Here is a 22295-nt window from a genome sequence, read left to right on the forward strand (position 1 = left end):
AATTGATGAATGAATAAGGAAAATGTGGTACATAACATACCAAGGAACACTATTCAGTCTTAAAAACTAAAAATCATATTATTCATACAACATAGTCAGAACTGGAGATCATATATTAGGTAAAATTAGCACACAGAACAAGTACTGTATGATCTCACTTATATGTGGAATCTAAAAAAGTTAATTTCATAGAAGTTGAGAGTAGAATGATGATTACTTTAGACTGAGGAGAATGTAGAAGGAAGAATAGAGAGGTTGATCAATATGTACTGAGTTACTGTTAGGTAAGAACAAGAAGTCCTGGTGTACTATTGCAGAGTAAGGAGACTTTTATAAAATCTAGGCATTTATTATCCAGAATTTTGTTGTTGTATGCTATATAGTGCATATCCCATAACCCTAAAATCATAAAACATTCTACATCCACAACATTGTGCTCAGAGTACTTTTAATAAAGTGCTTGGTAGGGTCTCAATGTTACTATCTTCTGCTAATGAAGAAAGAACAATACATAAGCTTCTAAAAAGGTGGGGGGAAAGAAAAAAGAAAGAAAGAACTGACTGCGTAGTGAGTAGCTAAGTTTAAAAAAAAATGAATTTTTCTGAAGTCAGCATCTAAAAAGATTCCCACAGAGTAGAGGTAGAGGAGTCATGTTTCTTCAGAGAGATAGAACCAGTATAGAATAGAGAGACAGACAGATGAGAGGGGGATTGGCTCACACAGTGAGGGAAGCCAAGAAGTCCCATGACAGGACATCTGCAAGCTAAAGAACCGTGAAGGCTGGTACCATTCCTGCCCATATCTGAAGGTCTCAAAACCAGGGAAACAGATGGTGTAACTCTAAATCCAAGACCAAAGACCTGAGAACCCAAGGGCCACTGGCACAATGCCCAAAACCCAAAGGCCAGTGAACCTGGGCTTCTGGTGTCTGAGGGCAAGAGAAGAGGAGTATCCTTTCTTCAGAAGACAGAGAAAGAACAACTTTTTCCATTTTCAGCCTTTTTGTTCTACCTGGGGCCCCAACCAACTAGAGGGTGACTGACAACATAGTGGGCCAAACTTCCCCATTCAGTCCTCCAATTCACATGCCGTTCTCCTGCAGAAACACTCAATTTCAGTTAGCTTTTGCATCGCTGGCACCAAAATACCCAAGAACAACTTAGAGGAGGGCGTTGATTTGGGACTTATGGTTTCAGAGGTCCCAGTTCATAGATTCCATTGCTCTAGGCCCGTGATGAAGCAGCACATCATGGGGGAAAGACCCAGTGGAGGAAAGCTGCACAGCTCATGGCAGGATCAGGGAGCAGAGGGTGGGGAGGAGGGCCACAGGGAAGATGCACCCTTCCAGGGGACACCCTCAGTGACACACCTCCTCCAACCATGCCCCACCTGCCTATAGTTACCACACAGTCCATTCAAACTGGGGTGGACTGAGGTTACACCTCTTATAATCTAATGGTTTCACCTCTGACTATTCCTGCATTAACAGGAGCTTTTGAGGGAGACCTCATATCCAAACATAATACACCCTCAGAGGAAAACCCAGAAATAATACTTTGCCAATCTCTAGGTGTGCCTTAATTCTGTCAACCTGACAACTAAAACTAACCATCACAGGAAGTAAGGGCTTGCAGAAAGTCTGGTGGATGGAAAGGAACTGGTGTCCTCAGAGGATTGTCATCCTTCCTACTTCCATGAACAGGTCCCAGGAGACTCCCAGAGTCTACTTATATCTCCCATTTCTACCACATGGTAATGGTAACAGAGGTGAAGCAGGAATATCCAGGACATAGGACATGTTGGTGAATGTCTTGAGGCCAGCAATTAAATATGACAGTTCTTCCCACTTTGGATACGGTTTGTGTCATTGGAGAATAAGGCAGTAAGTGGCAAAGACAACATTGAAGGTCACATCATTTCAAACTTCTGTAATAAATCATATGTATTCATATCTCACTCCAGTAGGTTATTGCTCCATTTAAGGAGAATTACCATCTTCCTGAGCCCTAAATTGGTCCACATTAATCTCTTGATTTCTACCTGATGCACTAAATAGAGAAATCCTATCTCTCCCTGTTCCCACATCTTCAAGTATTTGAAGCAAAATTGTGTCTGCATGAGAAAATATAGGGATTTGAAAAATCCACACAAAAGCAATGTCACATTAATTTTGAAACTGTCATATTCTCTAAAAGTCAGATGTCATTAGTTCATCATCTCTGCCATAGGTGGAGGAGGAAGAAAAGAAAAAGAAGTGGAAGAAAAAGAAGGAATGAAAAATAAAAACTCTAATGTGCCATAAATTTTGATGAGAATTATTTGTACTTGTAAGTAGATGTTAAAATTCACTTGTGATTTCTGAAATCTGTATTTACCTTTTCTCTTAAAGACTCAACCACTGAACTTACTAAGCAGTATCTAGAAAGACAAAATTATAATTTGTAAGCATGATACAATGTCTGGATAAATAAATAAAGTTTTAGTAATAATTATAAATATGTTCCAGAATGAATTGCAGTATTCAACTTTTGAAGGTTTTGGTGCATTTTAATCAGGAGAAAGAATGATCTGGGTTACATTCTTCTGGTTCACTAACTTAATTAAATCATCAATGACACAAACGGTAGGTAACCATACCTTTGGTACTATCTTCATATGAGTGTAAAATTGCTCTTCTCAGGCTTTCCGAAGAATCTGGGATTTGGGGCTAATTATTTACAAGTCAAAGGCCACCTCTTTTTTTTCCCTTCAGCAGTAGACTCTCCACCAACACCAGGTTCTCAAAACATTAGCAACTTTCATAACAAACATTGTAATATACTGATATATGCTTACAAGCCTAGCTCTGGTCACTGGCACAGTTGACCACTGGACTTTCTTGTTTTATCATAATTTGAGACTGTAAGGATTTGAAAAATAATCCAAATGGAACAAGACACATTTTTTTTAAAAACTCAACTTGAATTCTCAAATTGTGCCCATTAAAGCAAAGTATAAGCATTTTTTCTTCTCTCTCTAGGACACTATTCTCATTTTCCTGCTTATCTTTCTACTTTTCATTAAGGTATCCAGGGAACCACCTGAGATTCCACTTGATGCCCTGTAAAGAGTCCGATGTTTCAGATTTTTCCAAAACCTCATTTTTACTATATTCAACAACCATACTTGAGGAAAGCATTTCCTATTTGAAAGATTCAGGGTCTGAGGTCAAGTTGTTTTTACTGATGTTTTGTGGTAATTAGATCTTCCAGCAGTTCTTTGATAACAGTCATGGTGTTGAACATTTTTGAGTAAGAAGTGCTAATGACTTCCTGGGAAAACCCTCAGTGAAAGTTTACACTTATAAATCTGATTGATAATAGTTTTCACTAAATTGACTAAGTTGATAAATATAATAAATGAATATTCATTATCTGAGTCCTAGGAAAATATTATTTAAAGTCAATCTCCTTAAAAATATCAAGTGAAAAAGGCAAGATGTACATACTAAATTCACTTTTAGGCAAACTCTACATACATACACAGAGAACAGCTCTGGAAGAATTCCCAAGAAGCTAACGAGAATTGATTTGAGGAAAAATGAGGTGAATGGGGACAAGAATATCAACTGCCAATTTCACTAGGCGTTACTTAAAACACTGTACCATGTGCATTTAGCATCTGGTTAAAAAGAAATGCAAACATCCTAAAGTATGCATAGATACCTAAACAAACAATTATAAATAGTTATAAAAAATAAAGTTTACATGAAAAAGGAACTTTTTTTCATGAAAAAGGATGACAAAAATTGTATTTGGAATGTCATTCTGAAGAACTAAAGACTAATTAAAATTAATTTCACATTATCTATAGCACATTAAATAATCATTATGACTAAGCACAACTTCTTCAACTGAAGAAAGACTGAACCAAGTAATTTTCCTAACATAATTGTATAAAATCCCCATGCCTAATTTGTGGCTAATTTGGTGGCAAGGCCATAAGCAGATGAGTTTTGAAAGAATATGCATTTCTCCTAGGGTCTCTCTTAATCTTTGACACTTAAATCATGTTCCTAGGAGAGTATAGGTTCATTTTTACGTTTCTATTGATCTGGAAAGTCATTGACTTATGCTCCCTGGTGAAGTTTCTTTTAAAAAAATAAAGATTATTTTTTATTGAGACATAATATTTGTACATCTTTATGGTGTACAATATAATTCTAATTCTACTCATGAATACAATGGATAATGATAAAAATCAACGTAGTAAGAACTTTCATCTCCTTCAAATGTTAATCATTTTTATGTGTTGGAAACTTTTGTGCTCTTCTACTTGTCTTATCCTAGATTGTGGCAACTGTTAGTTGTTAACTGTGCTCTAGAAAGCAGAACTACTTCCTCTTCTCTCTCTCTTTTTTTGGTTCTCCCTGTCTAACTTTTCTCCTTCTCCCCTCCCACTGCCCTTCCCAGTCTCTAGTAACCACTATTCCTCTCTGATCTTCTATGAGATTGAATTTTTGGTTTCCACAAATAAAAGAGACACCTTGGTTGGTCCCATACCTTCGTTACTGTGAATAGTGCTGCAATAAACATGGGAGTGCAGGGTCTTAGCACAACAATTAGGCAAGAAAAAAATAGAGTGCCCAAATTGGAAGTTAAATTATCCAGGTTTTTAGATGTCGGATTTAACACATAGAAAAACCTAAAAACTTCATCTTAAAGCTATTAGAACTGATAAACAAATTCAGTACATCTTGAGGATACAAAAATCAACATACAAAAGCAGTAGCATTTTGCCAGATCCAGTAGTACACACTTGTAATCTCAGCTACTTGGGAGGCTGAGAGGAGGATTGTAAATTCAAGGCCAGCCTGGGAAATTTGGAAAGACCCTGTCACACAATAAAAGGTTAAAAGGGCTGAGGATATTGTTATGGTTTGGATGTGAAATGTCCCGCAAAAGCTCACATGTGATACGATGCAGGAAGGTTCAGAGGAGAAATGATTGGGTTGTAAGAGTCTGAACCCATTAGAGATTAATTGACGTGGTAGGATGTGTCTGGAGGAGATAGGAATTGGGCGTGGCTATGGGATATATAATTGGTATAATTGCTTCCTGATGATGCAAGCTGCTTCCCTCTGCCATGCTCTTCCTCCAGGATGTTCTTCCTCACCTGGAGCCCCAAGGAATGGAGCTGGCCTTGTATGGACTAAGACCTCTGAAACCAAGAGCCCTCAAATAAACCTTTCCTCCTCTATCCTTGTGCTGATCAGATCATTTAGTCACAGCTGACTAAAGCAGATGTAGTTCAGTGTTAGAGTGCCCTGGGTTCAATCCCCAATATGAAAAACAAAAACAAAAAACAAAAGTAGCACTAGTAATGAACTTGCTGAAAAGGAAGTCAAAAAAGCAATCACATTCACAATAACTGCAAAATAAAAAGGTAAATTTAACATAATAGAGTTTCTTAAAAAGTGATAAGTTCATTCCTTGAGGGAGAACACCTGGTCCTATGCATGCTGAAAACCCACAGGTTCAATGAAAAGTGAATCTGGCCACCAGGCCCAGAAATTATTCCCTCGTGATTAGGGAAACTTGAAAATAAAGTAGAAATGACTTTCAGAACCATGTGAAGGCCTTAGAACTGAGATGTTACATCAATTATCAGGATGTGAAAAATATCTCCGGTGGTAAAACTTTGAGATCAATATTGCCTTCAAAATGAGCTATATCTTCACCACTATGTCGGGATGCCCACATGTCCCATTGTATTAATCAGGGCTCTCTAGAGGAGCAGAATCAATAGAAAGTATGATTATAAAAGGGGATTTATTAGATTGGCTTATACAAGCAGAAGCTGGATAGTCCTCAATGGCCATCTGCAGGTGGGAGAGCTGAAGGAACCATTAGCTGTGGAGTCCAAGAGGCTGAAGGGTGCTACCCCAGTCCAAAACCGAAGGCTTCTGGAAACTTCCTGGAGAATCACTGGCAGAGTCCACTTTGGAAAAGTGAAGGAGCCAGAGTCCAATATCCTCAGGCAATTGCAACAGCAATCAAGAACTCATTCAGCTCCAAAGACTGAGGCAGAAGGATTGCGAGTTCAAAGCCAAACTCAGTAACTGACAACTCAGTGAGACCCTGTGTAAAATACAAAATAGGACTGAGAATATGACTCAGTGGTTGAGTGCCTCTGTGTTCAGTCCCTGGTACCAAAAAAGAGTTCAAGAAAAATCAATTTTATCTGCTACTGTTTCCTTCATCTTCCAGCTCCTATTCCATCCAAGCCACCATCCTACTGGATGGTGTTGCCTACACTTAGGGAGGGTCTCTGCTTCAGTTCGCTATCCCACATGCCAATCATTCCTAGACACACCCTCACTGACACACCCAAAAGCCTCTTAATCTTTGGCATCTCTTAATCCAATCAAATCAACAATTCAAATTAATCATTCCACCCATGAAGGTTGTTGAAGAAAGTTTTAGGGAGGCCATTGATTAGGATTACACTCCTGCATCAAATCTAAGAAACCAAACAAATATGGAGTTTAACTGTAGCAATCAAGCTGTGGCTAATTGCAGGAAGCTCTACAACCAATGAACCAGTTAAGCTGCTACCAATTAAGGTGTCTACACTACACTTGCACTTCATTCCTTATCAATACTGTCAAATCATGTTATTGGCAGGTGTATTCTCAACCGTGTTTTGGTTCTGGTGAGTGCAATTCAAAAATTACTTTTGCTTTGTCTTGTTTTGTTTATAAATGCTCAAATAAACTGTTTTGAATTTAATAGTTGGAAATTTTTTTCTTTTGACAAGGCTTTAGGCTGGTACAGTGACATGGGGGTGGGGATAGGTAGTGACATGGGATAGGAAAGAGGAAAACCCTGGCTGGTTCCTAATAGCACATAGAAGTAGTTCCTGGAGAAAAAGTACCTGCCTATTTTGAGGTTGGAAACCTTGATACAGAAAATACCCTTGAAGAAGTTCAGCATTACTAGAGCTATGAACTCCCAAAGCTGAGTCAAGAAGGTGAATTGACATTGTTGATACTTGATAATATTTAGGAATAATTTGTTTATTACATACAATAATGGAACCAATAAATACATGTCATTAAGAAGTTTTTTCCATATTTTTATTGGTGCATTATAATTCTGCATAATGATGGATTCATTGTTACATATTCATACATGTACATGTATAACAATATAATCTGGCCAATATCATTCCCAAGTATTCCACCCTTTCCCTCCCCTCAACCCTCCCCCTGTTCCTGACTTCCATGTTACTGGTATCCTTTCAATTTTCATGAGATCCCTCCCCCATCTTTCTTTTCATTTTTCTGCTCAAACTTCCACCTATAAGAGAAAACATACAACTCCTGACTTTTGGGGTTTGCCTTATTTCGCTTAATATAATTTTCTCAAATTCCATCCATTTTCCTGCAAATGACATAATTTCATTCTTTTTTATGGCTGAATCATCATTGAGTGTATATACCAAATTGTCTTTATCCATTCATATGTTTACAAGAAACCTAGGCTGCTTCCATCATTTGGCTACAGTGAATTGCACTAAAATAAACATGAGTATATATGTTATGGTTTTGGTATAAGATTTCCCCCAAAAACTCATTTGTGAGACAATACAAGAACATTTAGAGGTGAAAGGATTAGAATATGAGAGTTAGAACCTAATCAGTGGATGAATCCACTGATAGATTAATTGGGTGGTAACTGCAGGCAGGTAATGTGTGGCTAGAGGAGTTAGGTCCTTGAGAACCTGCCTTTGGGTTTTATGTTTTGTCTCTGATGAATGGAGTTCTGCTTCCTGTTTGCCATTTCCTGAGCTGCTTTCCTCTGACACACTCTTCTGCCATGATGTTCTACCTCACCTCAGGTGCACAGCAATAGAATCAGTGATCTATGGAACGAGACCTCTGAAAGTGTGAACCCCAAATAAATTTTTTCTCCTTTGTGTTGTTTTTGTTAGGTCTTTTGGTTTCAGTGATGATGAAACTGACTAAAATAGTATGTATCACTATAGTATGCTGACTTAGTTTTTAGGATAAATACCAAGGTATGTTTATACCTGGGTCATGTGATGGTTCCATTCCTAGTCTTTTGAGGAAATTTGATACTGATTTCCATTGTATAATTTGCAATCCCACCAACAGTATAAAAGTGTTTTTCTTCATATCCTCTCCAGCATTTACTGTTTTAATACAAATAAAAACTACATTGAGATTTTATTTCACTTCATCTCAGTTAACTGGAGCAAGGTGAAAGCTCAGTGAAGTTTTGATTTGTATTTCTCTAATTTCCAGGGATATTGAACATTTTTACATATATTTGTTGGCCATTTGTATTTCTTCTTTTGAGAAGTGCCTACTTTGTTCATTTGTCCATTTTTAAATTATTTGTTTTTCAGTGTTAAGATTTTTGAGTTCTCTTTGAATTCTAAATATTGATGCTCTGTCAGAAGAGTAGGGTTTTTTTTTTTTTTTTTCCATTTGTAGGTTGTCTCCTCACATACTTCTTTTCTTTGCTGTACAAAAACTTTTTAATTTGATGCTATCCTGTTTATTAGTTATTTTTATTATTTCCTGAAATTTAGGTGTTCTATTGAGAAAGTAATTATGGCAGTATTCCTACATTTTTTTTCTAGGAGAATGTTTATTTCTGGGAGAATAGTTGCATAGTTTCCAGCCTAATTCCTAGGTCTTTGATCTATTTAGAGTTGACTTTTGTGCAGGGTGGGGGATAAAGATGTAGACTTATTCTTCTACACATAAAAAAACCATTTTTCTCAGCACCATTTGTTTTAAAAGCTGTCTTTTCTCCAACATATGTTTTTGGCACCTTTGTCAAGGATCAAATGACTATAAATGTGTAGGTGTATTTCTGTGTCTTCTATTCTGTTGCATTGGTCTACATGTCTGTTTTTATAACAGTATCAACAGTTTTTGTTACTATCATTTTGTAGTATAATTTGAAGTCAGGTATTGTGATGTCTCCAGCATTGATTTTTTGGCTTAGAATTGCTTTGACTATTCTGGGTCTTTTAGTCTTCCAAATGAATTTTAAAACAGTTTTTCCCCCCTAGTTCTGTGAAGAATTACATTGGTATTTTGATGGGAATTGTATTGAATTGTTTGTTGTGTTTAGTGATATAACCATTTTAACATTATTAATTCTATCTATCCATGAACATGGGAAGTCTTTTCCTTTATGTCCTCTTCAGTTTCTTTCTTCCGTGATCTGCAGTTTTCATCGTAGAGGTCTTTTACTTTTTTGGCTAGATTAATTCCCAGGTTTTCTATTTTTTGAGGTTTGTGAATAGGATTGTTTTCCTCATTTTCTTTTTAATATTATTTAGAACTATTTACTGAGGGTTTATAAATTAAGGGATATAAAATGTGATATTTTCTCTTAAATAATCTAATGTAGAGGAGTGGGTCAGTCAAAAGTTGACCATTTGTTGATAATTGCTGGAACTGAGTAGTACAAGAGTTTTTATCACACTATACTTTTGTATTTATTTGAAATTTTCTGTCAAAAAAGGAAAGTTAGGTACTCATACTTTTTTTTTTACTCATACTTTTTTAAATTTATTGAAGTTGACATAAAAGGAAAGAAGAAATTGAGGGCAGTCTATGAGTACAAGACCCTAGAATAGGCCCAACAAATTTCTAATGACCAAAGGTGAGGTAGATAATTCAAAACAAGAAAATGAACAAGAGTGTTCCAAGTTGCTCTTTGGAACTTAGCAAAGTGAATTCTAGATGAAGACGTAAATCCTATAGAGGACACACAAGAATCGATCACCATGTCTCAGATAATTTGGTACAGCAGAACATGAGTTAGGAATGAGTTCAAGGCAAGTAGAACACAAAAATATAGTAGTGGTTTAAATATAAATCTGTTTCTTTATCACATCAATGAAGTTGTAGCTGATAGTTCCAGGGCTGTAGATGGCTCTATAGCCTTTAGCCACCCATACTCTTCAGTTTGCTATTGTCCCAGGCCCTCAGGCAGTCCCTCAACATTGTGGTCAAGTGTCTGCATTCTAGGAAGCAGATGCAAAGTGAGAGATCTAGCTGTATTTTAGGAAAGTTCTTAAAACTACCATGCTAAGGGGAAACCAGGCCATAGGTAGCACCTCTATACACATTGTAGAGCCAAGACAGAACCTGCTGCCTATGAGAAACCAAAAGAACCAGCATTCCACCAAACTCTAAACCAGTATTTATTCATTGTCCAATGACAGCAACTGCTTAAGAAGCCAAATGGTTCATTATTTTTCCTGGTTGCTGCCTATGAAAAAATTGGACCCAGAAAGGCCTGAAACAAGAAACTTTTTCTTGCAGAAAAATCTCAATCCAATATTAAGGAGAAGACAGATTTGGGCAATTACAGTGAATATCTATTTTCATATGTCTTTTGGGTATTACATGGCTATCAGAATTAATGATGGAAATCTTACAGCTTAGCGTGTGGAGGCGGGCATGTGATAGTAGACAAGAACATCCAGGATGCTGGATAAATTTTGTGAACACACTAAGGAATTAGATCGACCCAGCCTCCCCCTTTCTTCCCTCTCTTCAATTGTTCCATTTTTTTAAAAGACTCAAACTTGAACCAAAGCAAGAGGAATAGAGTTGTCAAGTTTGTGTCATTGGGAAAAAAAAAAATGGAATAGGGACAGATCTCTCAGGAGAAATGTTGCTCTGGTTTCTCATGAGGTGATATTTTATTAGGGAGTCCCAAGTGGGAATAAGATGGATTGATACCTAGAAAGTAGAAATTTGAGGAGGGCAGTTGGAGGGAAGGTGAGAGAGGCTATAATAACTGATGTAATCTTGTTATGAAAATTGGAATTTAGAATTATAATGTATTCCCACACTAATATTGCTTTTTGAGGAAGCCAGAGTTCTATTCCCTAAATTGACTTCCCCTCCACTACCAGCTATTAGAAATTCTCTCCATATTTTCACCTCCACATTATAATTTGTGGGAGTGGGAGAGGCTGAGTGATAGGTGGAAGGGAGTAGGAATAAGACAGAAAATATCAAATAATCATTTTATTAGTAAAACAAACAGTCAAGATGTAAAACTTCTTCCTAAATAAGTTTTTAAAGCATTTTTAAAAGTAGTATTAAAAGTATGTTTCTAACATGATAAAGAGTATGTTGAATTAATAGCCAATTTCACACTTAACCATTGATAATAATAAGTGATGTTAATAATTGGCAACAAATTGTCATCACATTCTATAAGCCAAGGCCCTGGGCAATCAATGTGAATAATCTTATTTAATCCTCAGTGTCTTTGGGGGATTGATTTAAGTACTCCCTGATGATATCAAAATCTGTAGTTATTCAAGTCCCTCACATAAATTGAAGTCATATTTGCATATAATGTATGCATACCTTCCTGGATACTTTAAGTCAGCTCTAGATTGCTTGTAATACCTAATCCAGTGCAAATGCTGTGTAAGTTATTTTTCTGCTGTATCGGTATGAAAATAAGAGAAAAGATAAAGGTCTGCACACATTTAATACAGACACAACTCTTTTTTTAAAAAAATATTTTCAAACCAAGATGGGTAGAATCTGGAGATGCGAAGCCCCAAATATAGAGGGTGAACTGTAATCTTAAAAGTTAGGCTTGGTATTAATTTTTATTTCTTGAGAGACTGAAACATAGAGAAATTAGATAATTTGTCCAAGATCACAAAGCTTAAAGTCACAGAAATCAGATGAGTCCCCAAAATCTGGTTTCCATGGTGTCTCAGAGAAAGCAAGCTGAACGTGTTCCCGGAGAAGGCCCAAGGGGTGAGTGCAGGGGACAGCAACTGAGAGCACTGATTTAGGTGACCCTTCAAGTCCTTGCAAGGTTTAAGGCAGGAATGGGCCTGACCGCTTAAATCAAATTGACCTGGTGGCTGGCTGGGATAGAACTGTAGGAAGGCAAGAGTGGGACTGGGAAGAGTTAGAAGGCTGTCACACCAGTCCCAAAGGCACATGTGTGTAGATTAGATTATGCTTGTAGCAAAGTGAGATGCTAGAGTTGGATATGTGATTTTTTTCCTACATACTGATAGTCCTGGGAGCATGTGGCCCAGTCCCCATCAAAGTTTGCTTTCCCCTGGGCTCAGAGATTCAATCAGATGAAGAAAGGGAACTAGGCCAATCACTGGCCTCAGGCATTTTCCCCAAGTGAAAGAGGAAAAAAACACCACTCAAGTCCTTCAGCTGCCAAAAGGGAGGCTTGAAAGTCAAATACCTGCCAGGCACAGTGGTGTATGCCTGTCATCCCAGCAGTACCTGAGGCTGAGAGGCAGGAGGATTGTGAGTTCAAAAACAGCCTCAGCAACTTAGTGAGGCTCTAAGTAACTTAGTGAGACCCTGTCTCAAAATATAAAATAAAAAGGGCTGGGGATGTGGCTCAGTGGTTAAATGCCCCTGGGTTCAAGTCTCCTCAAGCAAACAAACAAATAAAAAAAAGTTAAATATCCAAGATGAAGGATTAGAAAGTCCCTTCAGTTCCTTGAAGCAAATAAACATAAGCTGTGAGTTCTGGTTCTAGGTAAGGGAGGTTTCCCTCTCTTTAGTACTCAAGAGACGGGTCTGGGATCACAAGGATCTTACTAGTGTTTTATAACTACAGGTCTGAATATATTGATGAGTTGTGAAATTCAATTAGTATGTGAGACAAACATTTTTTTTCTAATGAAAGATAATAAGAGAAAATTATAGTGTATTACTCATAGGTATTGTTTCAGAAAAATTTTGTTTTGACATTTCAAAGACTTACTGAAGTAGATAAGGGTGGATGGACATAACAACCCCATGCTGCCCAAGGAAGAGCAAGGCTGCACCTGAAAATAAACAACAACAAAAAAAATCATAGGGACCAAAAGATGTGAGCTCGAGGGCGGGTGGCCAAACAGAAGTCAGACAAAAGCAGCCGAAGCAAGCTTTATTGGAATTTGGCTCCTAGGGGAAATTCCCAGCCCTCAGGGGTACAGGTCAGGGTGGGGGGCGAGAGAAAATCACACGTGGCCCCGGTTGCCCTGGTGGTTATAGACCGGAATAGGTGGGGGAAGACTTGAGGGTTGAGTGTACTCCTGGGGTTGGCGGGGGACTCCGTTGATTGACGGGCGGTTGCAAGACACCACCTGCGACTGCCCGATGTCCCCGCTCTCCTCTCCGCACTGCAGTAGGTTTCTAATTGACCTGCCACTCCCATACAGCTGCTCAAATCCGACCGAACAAAAGAGAAAAAGTGGTCAGGGAGACAAGGCACTGACTGACACCTCTCCTCATCTCTTTGGGAAGGGAATCAAAGGCAAATTCCAGAACATATCCCAATCCATTCCTTGTGAGGCAGATATTACCTCAGAAGTGGCTGAGTCAGTATATCAGAAAAAGAACAATCCTAAAGGACCTGAATAGTTTGAAAAGGAGCCACCATGAAAATACAAGACTAAGGTATGGGAAATCAGATGTGGTGGGGAAAAGGGATCCCAAGTTCAGACGGGATGAGAGGTGGGCCATGCATAAGCATGAGAACATCAGAAGGTTGGTAGATTTCACTTCAAAAAATGAATTCTACAAATACAAATAAATCCAAAAGCAACCTCAAACAACCTGACGAATATGTTAATGTTAACATGGCTGATAAGAGTTCTTACAAATAAAACAAATTTAAAAACCACAGCAATGGCCTGAAGCTAGGACTTGCTGGCAGATATTCTTTTATCTGACAGAAGGTGCAGGGATTTTTGCAAATGAAACTGCACCTGGCGAGCAGAAGTTCAGAAATCCAATCTTCAAAACAGTCATTCCCTCTTCAAGTAATTGACTCCAGAAGGTTCAGAATCTTTTGCCATTTTAAAAACTTAACATTCTCTGATTGAACCTATTGGCACCTTTTTTCCTATTATATATGCCATATCATTTTGACAGCCACACAATCAGTCAATTATTGAAAAGGGCAAAGGGCAATTCCCATTAGAAGAAGTATGAATCATTAACAATTTACCTTACTCAAAGCTCTTGTCCTTTTGAGAAACCCTACATAGTTGCGTTTGAAAAAAATAAAGGTGGGAAACTTAGATCATTCCCAGTAGCTGTATGTCCCTCTTTAAAATTTCATGCCATGTCAAAATATCTCACCGGCTATCTGATTCTTCTTTCTCCCAGAAAACTATCATTTTCAGAAATTGTACAGGAAAAATACAGCATGAAATAATGAAAAAGATATTGTTCTTACCCACAAAATCCTTACAGTCTAACATTCTTCATTTGTTATTTACTGGAAGACAAATATACAGTATTGTTTCTAATCATCACAGTTATTTGCCTGAGATATATAATTACGCCTTATAGACTAGAAAACTGAGGTTTGTTGTATTAACTTTCATGAAGACACCACAGATAGTCTAAAAAAATGTACAAAAAATATCAGTTACAAAGTCTACAAATTTACAAAAAAAAATTAGTCTGTGGTTTTGCTACAGTCTACAAGATTAATTAGTTAATTAATTAATTTATTTATTAAGTAAAGAAGGAAAAGTTTATTTGAGGGCTCACGGTTTCAGAGGTCTTAGTCCATAGAAGGCCGACTCCATTCCTTGGGGCTCAAGGTGAGGCTGAACATCATGGCAAAGGAAGGTGGCAGAGGAAAGCAACTCACATGATGATCAAGAACCAGAAAAAGGTCTCTGTTGGGACTAATGACACGTTAACTAACTCAGGCTGACTCCTTACTCCCTGGTGAGTGAGCAGGATCAAGGCCTCAAAGGCAGTTTCAAAGGTTCATGATGATAAATCGGACCACCGTCAGGGATTGGTTAACAACAGTTCCGCAAATGTGATCAGCTCATGCCTGCCATATAGTCCTATGGGACTCACGTGTGAACCCCCATGCCTTGCTGACCTTTAAGCTGATTGGTTCCCGCCTAGCCCCCACCCTACATAAAAGCTGTGAGATTTCCTCAATAAATGAGTTCCTGCTGTGACTGGTCTCCCTGACCCGTCTGATTATCCTCCGCCGGGAGGGCTGGGAGCGGGCGGTCAGTCAGCCCTACCTATCCCGGTCTGACCTTGTTGGGGAGTGTCCCCTTCCCTTGTCGCTGGTCGAGAAGAGCAGGGGGGCTTAAGACCTCGACAGGTCTCCCCTTGCCAATTCCCACCTCCTCCAGCCACATCCTACCACTTCAGTTACCACTCAGTTAATCCCTGTCAGAGGATTAAATCATTGATTGGGTTAAGACTCTTACAATCCAATCATTTCTCCTCTGAACCTTCTTGCATTGTCTCACGCATGAACTTTTTGGGGACACCTCACATCCAAACCATAACATTCTGCCCCTAGCCCCCAAAAGTTTACAACCATCATACAATGCAAAATACATTCTGCCCATTTCCAAGAGTCCCCACAGTCTCAACAGTTCTGAGATTGCTCAAAGTTTAAGTCCAAAGTCTTCTCTGAGGCTCAAGGCAATCTCACATTGTGATCTCCTGCAAAATTAAAAGCAATTTACAAGGATCCAATATATAAAGGTACAAAGTAAACATTTCCATTCACAAAAATAGGGGCATAGAAAAAAGGGATGGAACCAAAACAAGACCAAAATCCAGCTGGGCAAACACGTCCTGTAGTTCTGTGTCTGGCATCTGGAGCACATGGCATGATGTCCTCTCCAAAGGAGAGGCTTTTGTAGCTCTGCCCCTGTGGCCTTGTTGGTTGCAGCCCAAGTGGCCTTTTGGTTGGCTTGTCTTTGCTCAATTCTTGCAGTTTTCCTAGGAAGATGTCCCACATTACTGGCATTTCTTAATCTCTGGGGTTCCCACTGAAGCTTCAGCTTCCTCCTCACATCTCCACATTTTGGCTTCTCAGGAGCTGCCTGCAGGGACTCCGACCCTGCTGCACTTTGCTTGGCCTCCAAGGCCTTCCTTTGAAATCTTGGTGGAATCCTGCACAACCCCCTAACTCCAGCATTCTGTAATTTTTTTTTCCTGGTTTAATAAGGGCTTGTTTATTTTGAGAACAAAGTTTCCAAACATCAGGCTAGTCACAAAAATAACCCACAGTATCAACTTTAGAAAACAAATAAAGACTATTACACTATTCTTATAGAGGATGCATTTAACATGCCAACTCTCATTCACAAAAATACATTGTTACATTTGTGTTGAACAGCCCCACACAGTACTATTATGTGGGGGATAACACACGTACCTCTAACTCAAAGCTGTTCTCATGTGCTACAAATAAATGAGATTATCTTTGTAGTTAGGAAAGCAACTACTGAAATCATGTATAAATGGAAAGAACTATACTCCCTGCATAACAAGAGATTATTTTGGAGACAGTTGATAAAAATCATACATCTTGTTAATGTTAAGTCATAAAGAGGTATCCAAATTAAAAGCAAAAATTACAGGGTAAGACTTAACAAAACTACTAGGAGTGTCACAGGAAGTGAAAATGGGACCAGGCGTGGGGCAATATGAATTAATGAACATGGGAAGGACAAAGAGAGGGAGAACAGTGAGCATGTGCTAAAGACACTGGGGGAGAGGATCTGGTGAGATTTTGATCTTAGGCAAGCGCCTAGGTAAAGAAATAATGGGATAAGATTTCTAAACCCCCATATGTGCTTAAGAGTCATCCTCTCCTTCCTCTGCCTCTTTTTCATCATCCTTGATCAGCTCCAGCTGGTCGTCCCCCATCTTCACTATCATCATCATCATCCAGGAGGTTCCCTCCTCAGCAGAGTCATCTGCACCCTCCTCAGACTCCATCTTCACATTAGTTTGATCTTTCTTCAGGGAACTGTGACTCTGCTCCTCTTCTGATTTATCATTCTTTATCTCTACTGCTTGTTTACTCTGCCCCTTTTCATTTTTTTCCAGGCTTTTCAGAAGAGAATCCACTTTTTGTTTTATTTGGGTCAGCTGCTTCTTCATGGCCTGAAGGTCATCTCCTTTCAACTTTCCAGACTTGGAAGAAGATCCCTGCTGTCCACTCTTAGAACTGAAGCCACTTTTGCCCCTTTGGGAGGTGTTTCCTGATACACACTGGTGTTTAGAGGGCACTACAGCCCTAGCAATAGGAGGAGGAGGAGGAGGAACACGTGCTGGGTAACTGTACATCCTGCCATAATAATCACATTGAAAGTCATCATCCCAGTCAAAAGAGGAGCTGAGTAGAGGGGACAGAGAAGGGTGTTCTGGTGCTGACCCCTACATCTCCACTGCAGATCATTTCACACCTGCTTTTCCTCTGTTCACTTTTGGCTCTGCAGTCAGATTAATATCCAAAACCTTGTCGTAATCATTCTGCCATCCTCTCCTGCTACAGCAACCCAGGCATTTCTCTCATTAACATACTGAACGAAGGCAAAGCCCTATGGACAGAGCAATTCGCAATTTTGCCAGGCCTCAAGAAGATTGCCTCCACATCAGACTTCTTGATCACCAGAATGTTGAGATTCCCAATGAATATGCGGGAGTTCATGGAGCATGGATCTGTCTCGCTGGTCACGTTGCTAGCCATCATGATTGATAAGGTTCCTCACAAAGGCACAAGAACATCACCCAGGAAGGGTGTGCATCTGTTCCAGTGGCCCTCCTGGCTCCAGGTCATCCTGGCTGATGCTGCTCCAGGCTGGGCATTCATGTTGCCGCAGCTTGTGGTTTGTGAGGGTTAGAGTACAGGGAAAGCAGGATGGGATTTCAAGGGAAACAGGAAGAAGGTGGCTTTCTGGGAACATGCCATTACCGTTATAAGTGTTAGGTAGTACCCCACACATTTTATTGCAGCACAGTTTAAAAATTTAACAAATTTAAAGATTAAAAAAGTAAAAATACAGACATCCAGAGATGCTCTAAAACAGTTAGGTTAAAGATCAGAAAAAATAAGGTCACAGACTTAACAGTCAGTAAAATTATTTCCAGTGTGGGGAAGGGGGTTGAGGACAAGGGGTTAAGTTGGGAGAGAAAAGGTTTATGTGATCAATTCACTTAAAAATGCTAATGCCGTCACTCTCTCTTATGAGCATTCTGAAAAACTAGATTTTAATTAGAATAAAAATCATCAGTGTCATAATCATCATTATTACCATCATAAGTATATAATAATAATAAATAAATAATAATAACTATTAACAATAAAAAGGAAATCAGTGGAAAGTCAGGAAAAATGTAAAAAAATTTGGAATAACTTATGGTAGCTGAAGATCAAAAAAATCTCACTGTATAAAAAAACAAAAAAAATAAAAATAGCCCAGATTAGAAAAACGGCAGATGCATAAATGTTAAGTCAGTAAAGTTCATTTCTTTTTTCTTTCCAAAAGCAGTTTCCACAAAAGCTGTAAGGGTAATGTTCTCAGTAGCAGAGAAGCAAAGCCCTTTCTACATCATCAATCAATCTTAAAAATACACAAAGAAGTATAGAGGCCAGTTTATGAGAGGTTAAAAGGCTCCTCCTCCTCTAACCCAACTGCTGCAGAAAAAATAGAAATAGAAATTTTTAAAATTACATCTTAAATCCAGGTCCTGTTTTTGGAAATTATAAAAAAAAAAAAAAAAAAAAAAAAAACCTGTAAATTTGCTGTAGTGCACACCAATTTACATCCTCATGTTTAAAATATCTTTATAAAATCAGTTTTGGAATGGGAATGTGTGTGTTCTGGAAGGGTGGGGGAGGGAGGTTAAAAATCAAAGCTGAGTTCCAATGAGTAGGGGTGGGGTTCACCTTGCTGCCCTCAAGCAAAATTCCACTAACATATATTTCAAGTGATTTGTAACCAGGAGGCAGAAGGGAGAAGAGATTCGATTCTGAATTTCCTACTCCCAGATTCTATATGAAGAATCCGACCAATGCTTGAAGTCAACAAGGCAGCCAGCTGCAACCGATCAGCCTTCATCTCTTCACAAAATCCATCATCCTGTAGTCTTGTAGAACCAGCACCACATGGTCGATGGCAAGGTCTGCCACCATCTTGAACAGTAATCAAGCCTCCAAGGACCCTGGCTGCAGCAACCTCTGAGTGTCTGAGCACATTCAAAAAAACTTCCTAGGACCCCTTTTGTAAGAAGTATTCCCCACTCTTCTCAAGAGAATTTTCACTTTTAGTCCCTGAGCCTGAGATGGGTGTGATCTTGCCAGCTCCTAAGATGCCCTCAAGTCATCTTTCTTACTGTGTCTGGGCAAAATCTTTAGCCTTTCTTTAGTGGCAGTAATGTCTTAAACAACTGCAACTTTCTTAGCCCCAGTTATACTCCTGCCTTTCAAGTTCAAGGTTTTCAAATATTTCTGTTGTTTTCTATTCCTGAATATCAAAAAAACTTGCCTGAAAGCCATCAGCTATACCCGTGCCACTTCCTAAATAGGAATACCTAGGTTCCCTAGAAATTTCTTCTGCCAAATCAAGAAGTTCATCACTTGGGACTGGGGATATGGCTCAGTTGGTAGAGTGGTTGCCTCACATGCACAAGGTCCTGGGTTCAATCCTCAGCACCATGAAAAAGAAGTTCATCACTTTTAAAATCAGCCAAATGGAAAGTTTCAGAACATAGGCAAAATTCAGACAACTTCTAAACCAGAACATAACAGGAATGGCCTCTATCCAAATTCCAATGGAGTTCTCCTTCTCTGAACCCTCTTGAATTCTGTCTTCACTATCCATGGTTCTATTGCTTTCTTTCTGAGTTCCTACCAGATTTGGCCATTAATCTCTGCTTACAACTGTCTAAAGAATTCTCAGCTTGCACTGCTACACATCTCAATATTCTTCTCACCAATTCCAAAATGCTTCAAAAACTTATGAACCACATGGTCAGGTGAGTTGCAATGACCCCACTTCTCAGTACCAATTTCTGTTTTAGTCAGCTACTTCACCACTGTGACAAAAAGACCCAACCAGAACAATTGTAGAGGAGGAAAAGTTTATTTGAGGGCTCATAGTTTCAGAGGGCTCAGTCCATAGGCAGCTGGCTCCATTTCTTGGGACTCAAAGTGAGGCAGAACATCATGGCAGAAGTCTGTGGCAGAGGGAAGAAGCTTACATGATGATCAAGAAGCAGAGAGAGGGGCTGGAGTTGTGTCATATTGGTAGACCACTTGCCTGGCATGAGTGAGGCCCTGGGTTCAATCCTCAACACTGCATATAAATAAATAATTAAAACAAAAGACCCATTGACAAGTAAAAAATATTTTAAGAAAAGAAAAAGCAGAGAGAGCAACAAATTATTTTTTAAACCACCAAATCTTGGCACTTCAGTAAATTGTCTCTTCCTTGGTCATTCTGACCTTTCTTGGAGTCCAAGGTCTCATACACCTCAGAAAGCTTCAGGGAAGCGTGAATTTCTTGTGGGCAGATGCTCAAGGGGGCCCCACTATTCCCTTCTTCTGGTGACTCAGGATAAAAGAATGGACGCAAATGCTCCCAAACAGAGAAGATGAAAGAGCCAGGTATACAGATGAGGGCACCATTTTTAACATCAAAAAACTTGATTTCTCCCATCTCCATATCCAGTAAAATTCCCACATGGCAAAGGCCAGGTCTTGCAGGAATTTTTTCCTGGGTGGAACTGACATGAATTTCTCCTGCCTTCAAGGTAATGATCCAGAAACCATGCTCAGGCGATAAACCCATGGTCCTCTTTCTTTCCACCAACTCATTGCAGACACCCAGGCTCCACTCCTTCCCTTCTCCCACTTTAAGTTCCCAGTAATGGCGACCAAAGGAGAAGCAGGGGGAGCCCAGGACACAAGCCAGGCTAGTGAATCTCCTGGGATCTTCCACGAGGTTATGGCAGATCTTCCCACAATGGACAGTCTTTAGATCACTGGAGAGCACAAGGAGGGAGTGGGCAGTGGCAGAATCCAAGGTCACATCCACCCAGAACCTCAGGAGCTCAGTGCTCCAACACAGACTTTGCTCCAGGAATGAGCTATGCTGCTTGAGCAGAAGTGTCAGTGCTTCAACATGCAGTTCTTCCATGACAGGTGTCTTGTTTTCTCTTCGACACAAGGGGCAGGTCAGTACCAAATCTCCCCTAATTGTCAGCCAATCTCGAATGCAGTCAACGCAGAAAATATGTGAACAGGACAGAAAAATGGGATTGAAGATCAATTCCAGGCAAACTGGACAGATTATCTCAACTTCCAAACTTTCAGCCATGGTCCCAAGGGTCATTCTTTAACAGTGAATTCAGTCCAATGACCTTTTATTATCTTCTGGAAGCAACTGGAAGTCTTTCATACAAAATCCGTTCTTCAATACTCAGGATGTGATATGTGTAAACCTAATACAAAAATTAAATAATACAAATATTTCTGTAGTTTATGTATAAGAGTGATACTAAGTCAGAGTATCAAAATGTAATCATCTGTAATAAAAACTATTGCACTGTCCAAAATCCAGGTAATCACAAGAGAGAAATAGGATGGTAGAAATGATCTTTTCAGACCGGCAGTTTACCTTGTCTGGAGACTTCTAGGTGAGGTACTCTCTGTTCTGACTCAGGCTTCATCTTGGCAGAGTGGAGCTGAACTGGGTCCTTGATAGAATCTAGGTAGGAATGCAGTCTCCACTCTAATCAGTATTCTTTTGTGGGTTACCTGCATTCAAATAAAAGGATTTCCATGTCTAAATCCAATCATAAAAGTAAAGACAATCCTAGGGCCGTCACAGAAACATGACTCAGGAAGTCTCAGAATTTCAAATAAAATCACTGCATGTGAGTAAAACTAATAAAATCCACTGAAAAATGAATAAGGTGCCCAAGATAGAATGAATTTTAAAGACAAAGTATCATTAGGTGAAATGCTTTAAAGCATTCTCACTTAGAAAACTAATCAAGACCTGAGTGAACACAAAGGTTAAAATATAATAATTGTCATCAATTCTTCTAAAATAATAATTCCTGAACACAAAAGGATTTTCTGACAAGGAAGACATTAGGCTGCTCCCAAAGCCCAGAACCCCTGATGCTATACTACAGCCTTTTTCTGAACCCTCCCACCATGGTTGCTGTTCTTTGGGTTAACTCTAGCATGCTGGGCACAGCTGATTGGACCAAAGACAGTTAGTTACTCAAGCCTGGACAGTGTCTATGAGATGATATGAACCAAGGACTCCTCCAAAAACAGCATACACTAATAATAACTAGCAGAGCTTCTTACCAAAAGTTTACAAATCACATATTCATTTTGTGGTTGGAGCATCAACATTGCCCTAGGCAGAGAAGAAAGCAATGAACACTGAGGCCAGCCTGATGAAGTGGGTCACCA

At 39.2% G+C, this 22295-nt stretch overlaps 1 protein-coding gene and 1 pseudogene across 1 annotated transcript; both read right to left on the reverse strand.

Annotated features, from left to right (window-relative positions):
- Positions 1 to 16654: 16654 nt before the first annotated feature.
- LOC124989213 (heterogeneous nuclear ribonucleoproteins C1/C2-like) lies at positions 16655 to 17552 on the reverse strand (annotated as a pseudogene).
- Positions 17553 to 20253: 2701 nt separating this feature from the next.
- Positions 20254 to 21183, reverse strand: Rfpl4b (ret finger protein like 4B). Its single transcript, XM_047559171.1, has one exon. It carries the CDS (start codon positions 21181 to 21183, stop codon positions 20254 to 20256), a length of 930 nt encoding a protein of 309 aa, XP_047415127.1.
- Between the last annotated feature and the right edge of the window lie 1112 nt (positions 21184 to 22295).

This window comes from Sciurus carolinensis, chromosome 7, assembly GCF_902686445.1.
Source record: "Sciurus carolinensis chromosome 7, mSciCar1.2, whole genome shotgun sequence".
NCBI lineage: Eukaryota > Metazoa > Chordata > Mammalia > Rodentia > Sciuridae > Sciurus > Sciurus carolinensis.

What these genes read in the sequence shown, in the direction of transcription:
- Rfpl4b (XM_047559171.1), bottom strand. Translation starts at nt 21,183, where the DNA reads ATGGCTGAAAGTTTGGAAGTTGAGATAATCTGTCCAGTTTGCCTGGAA.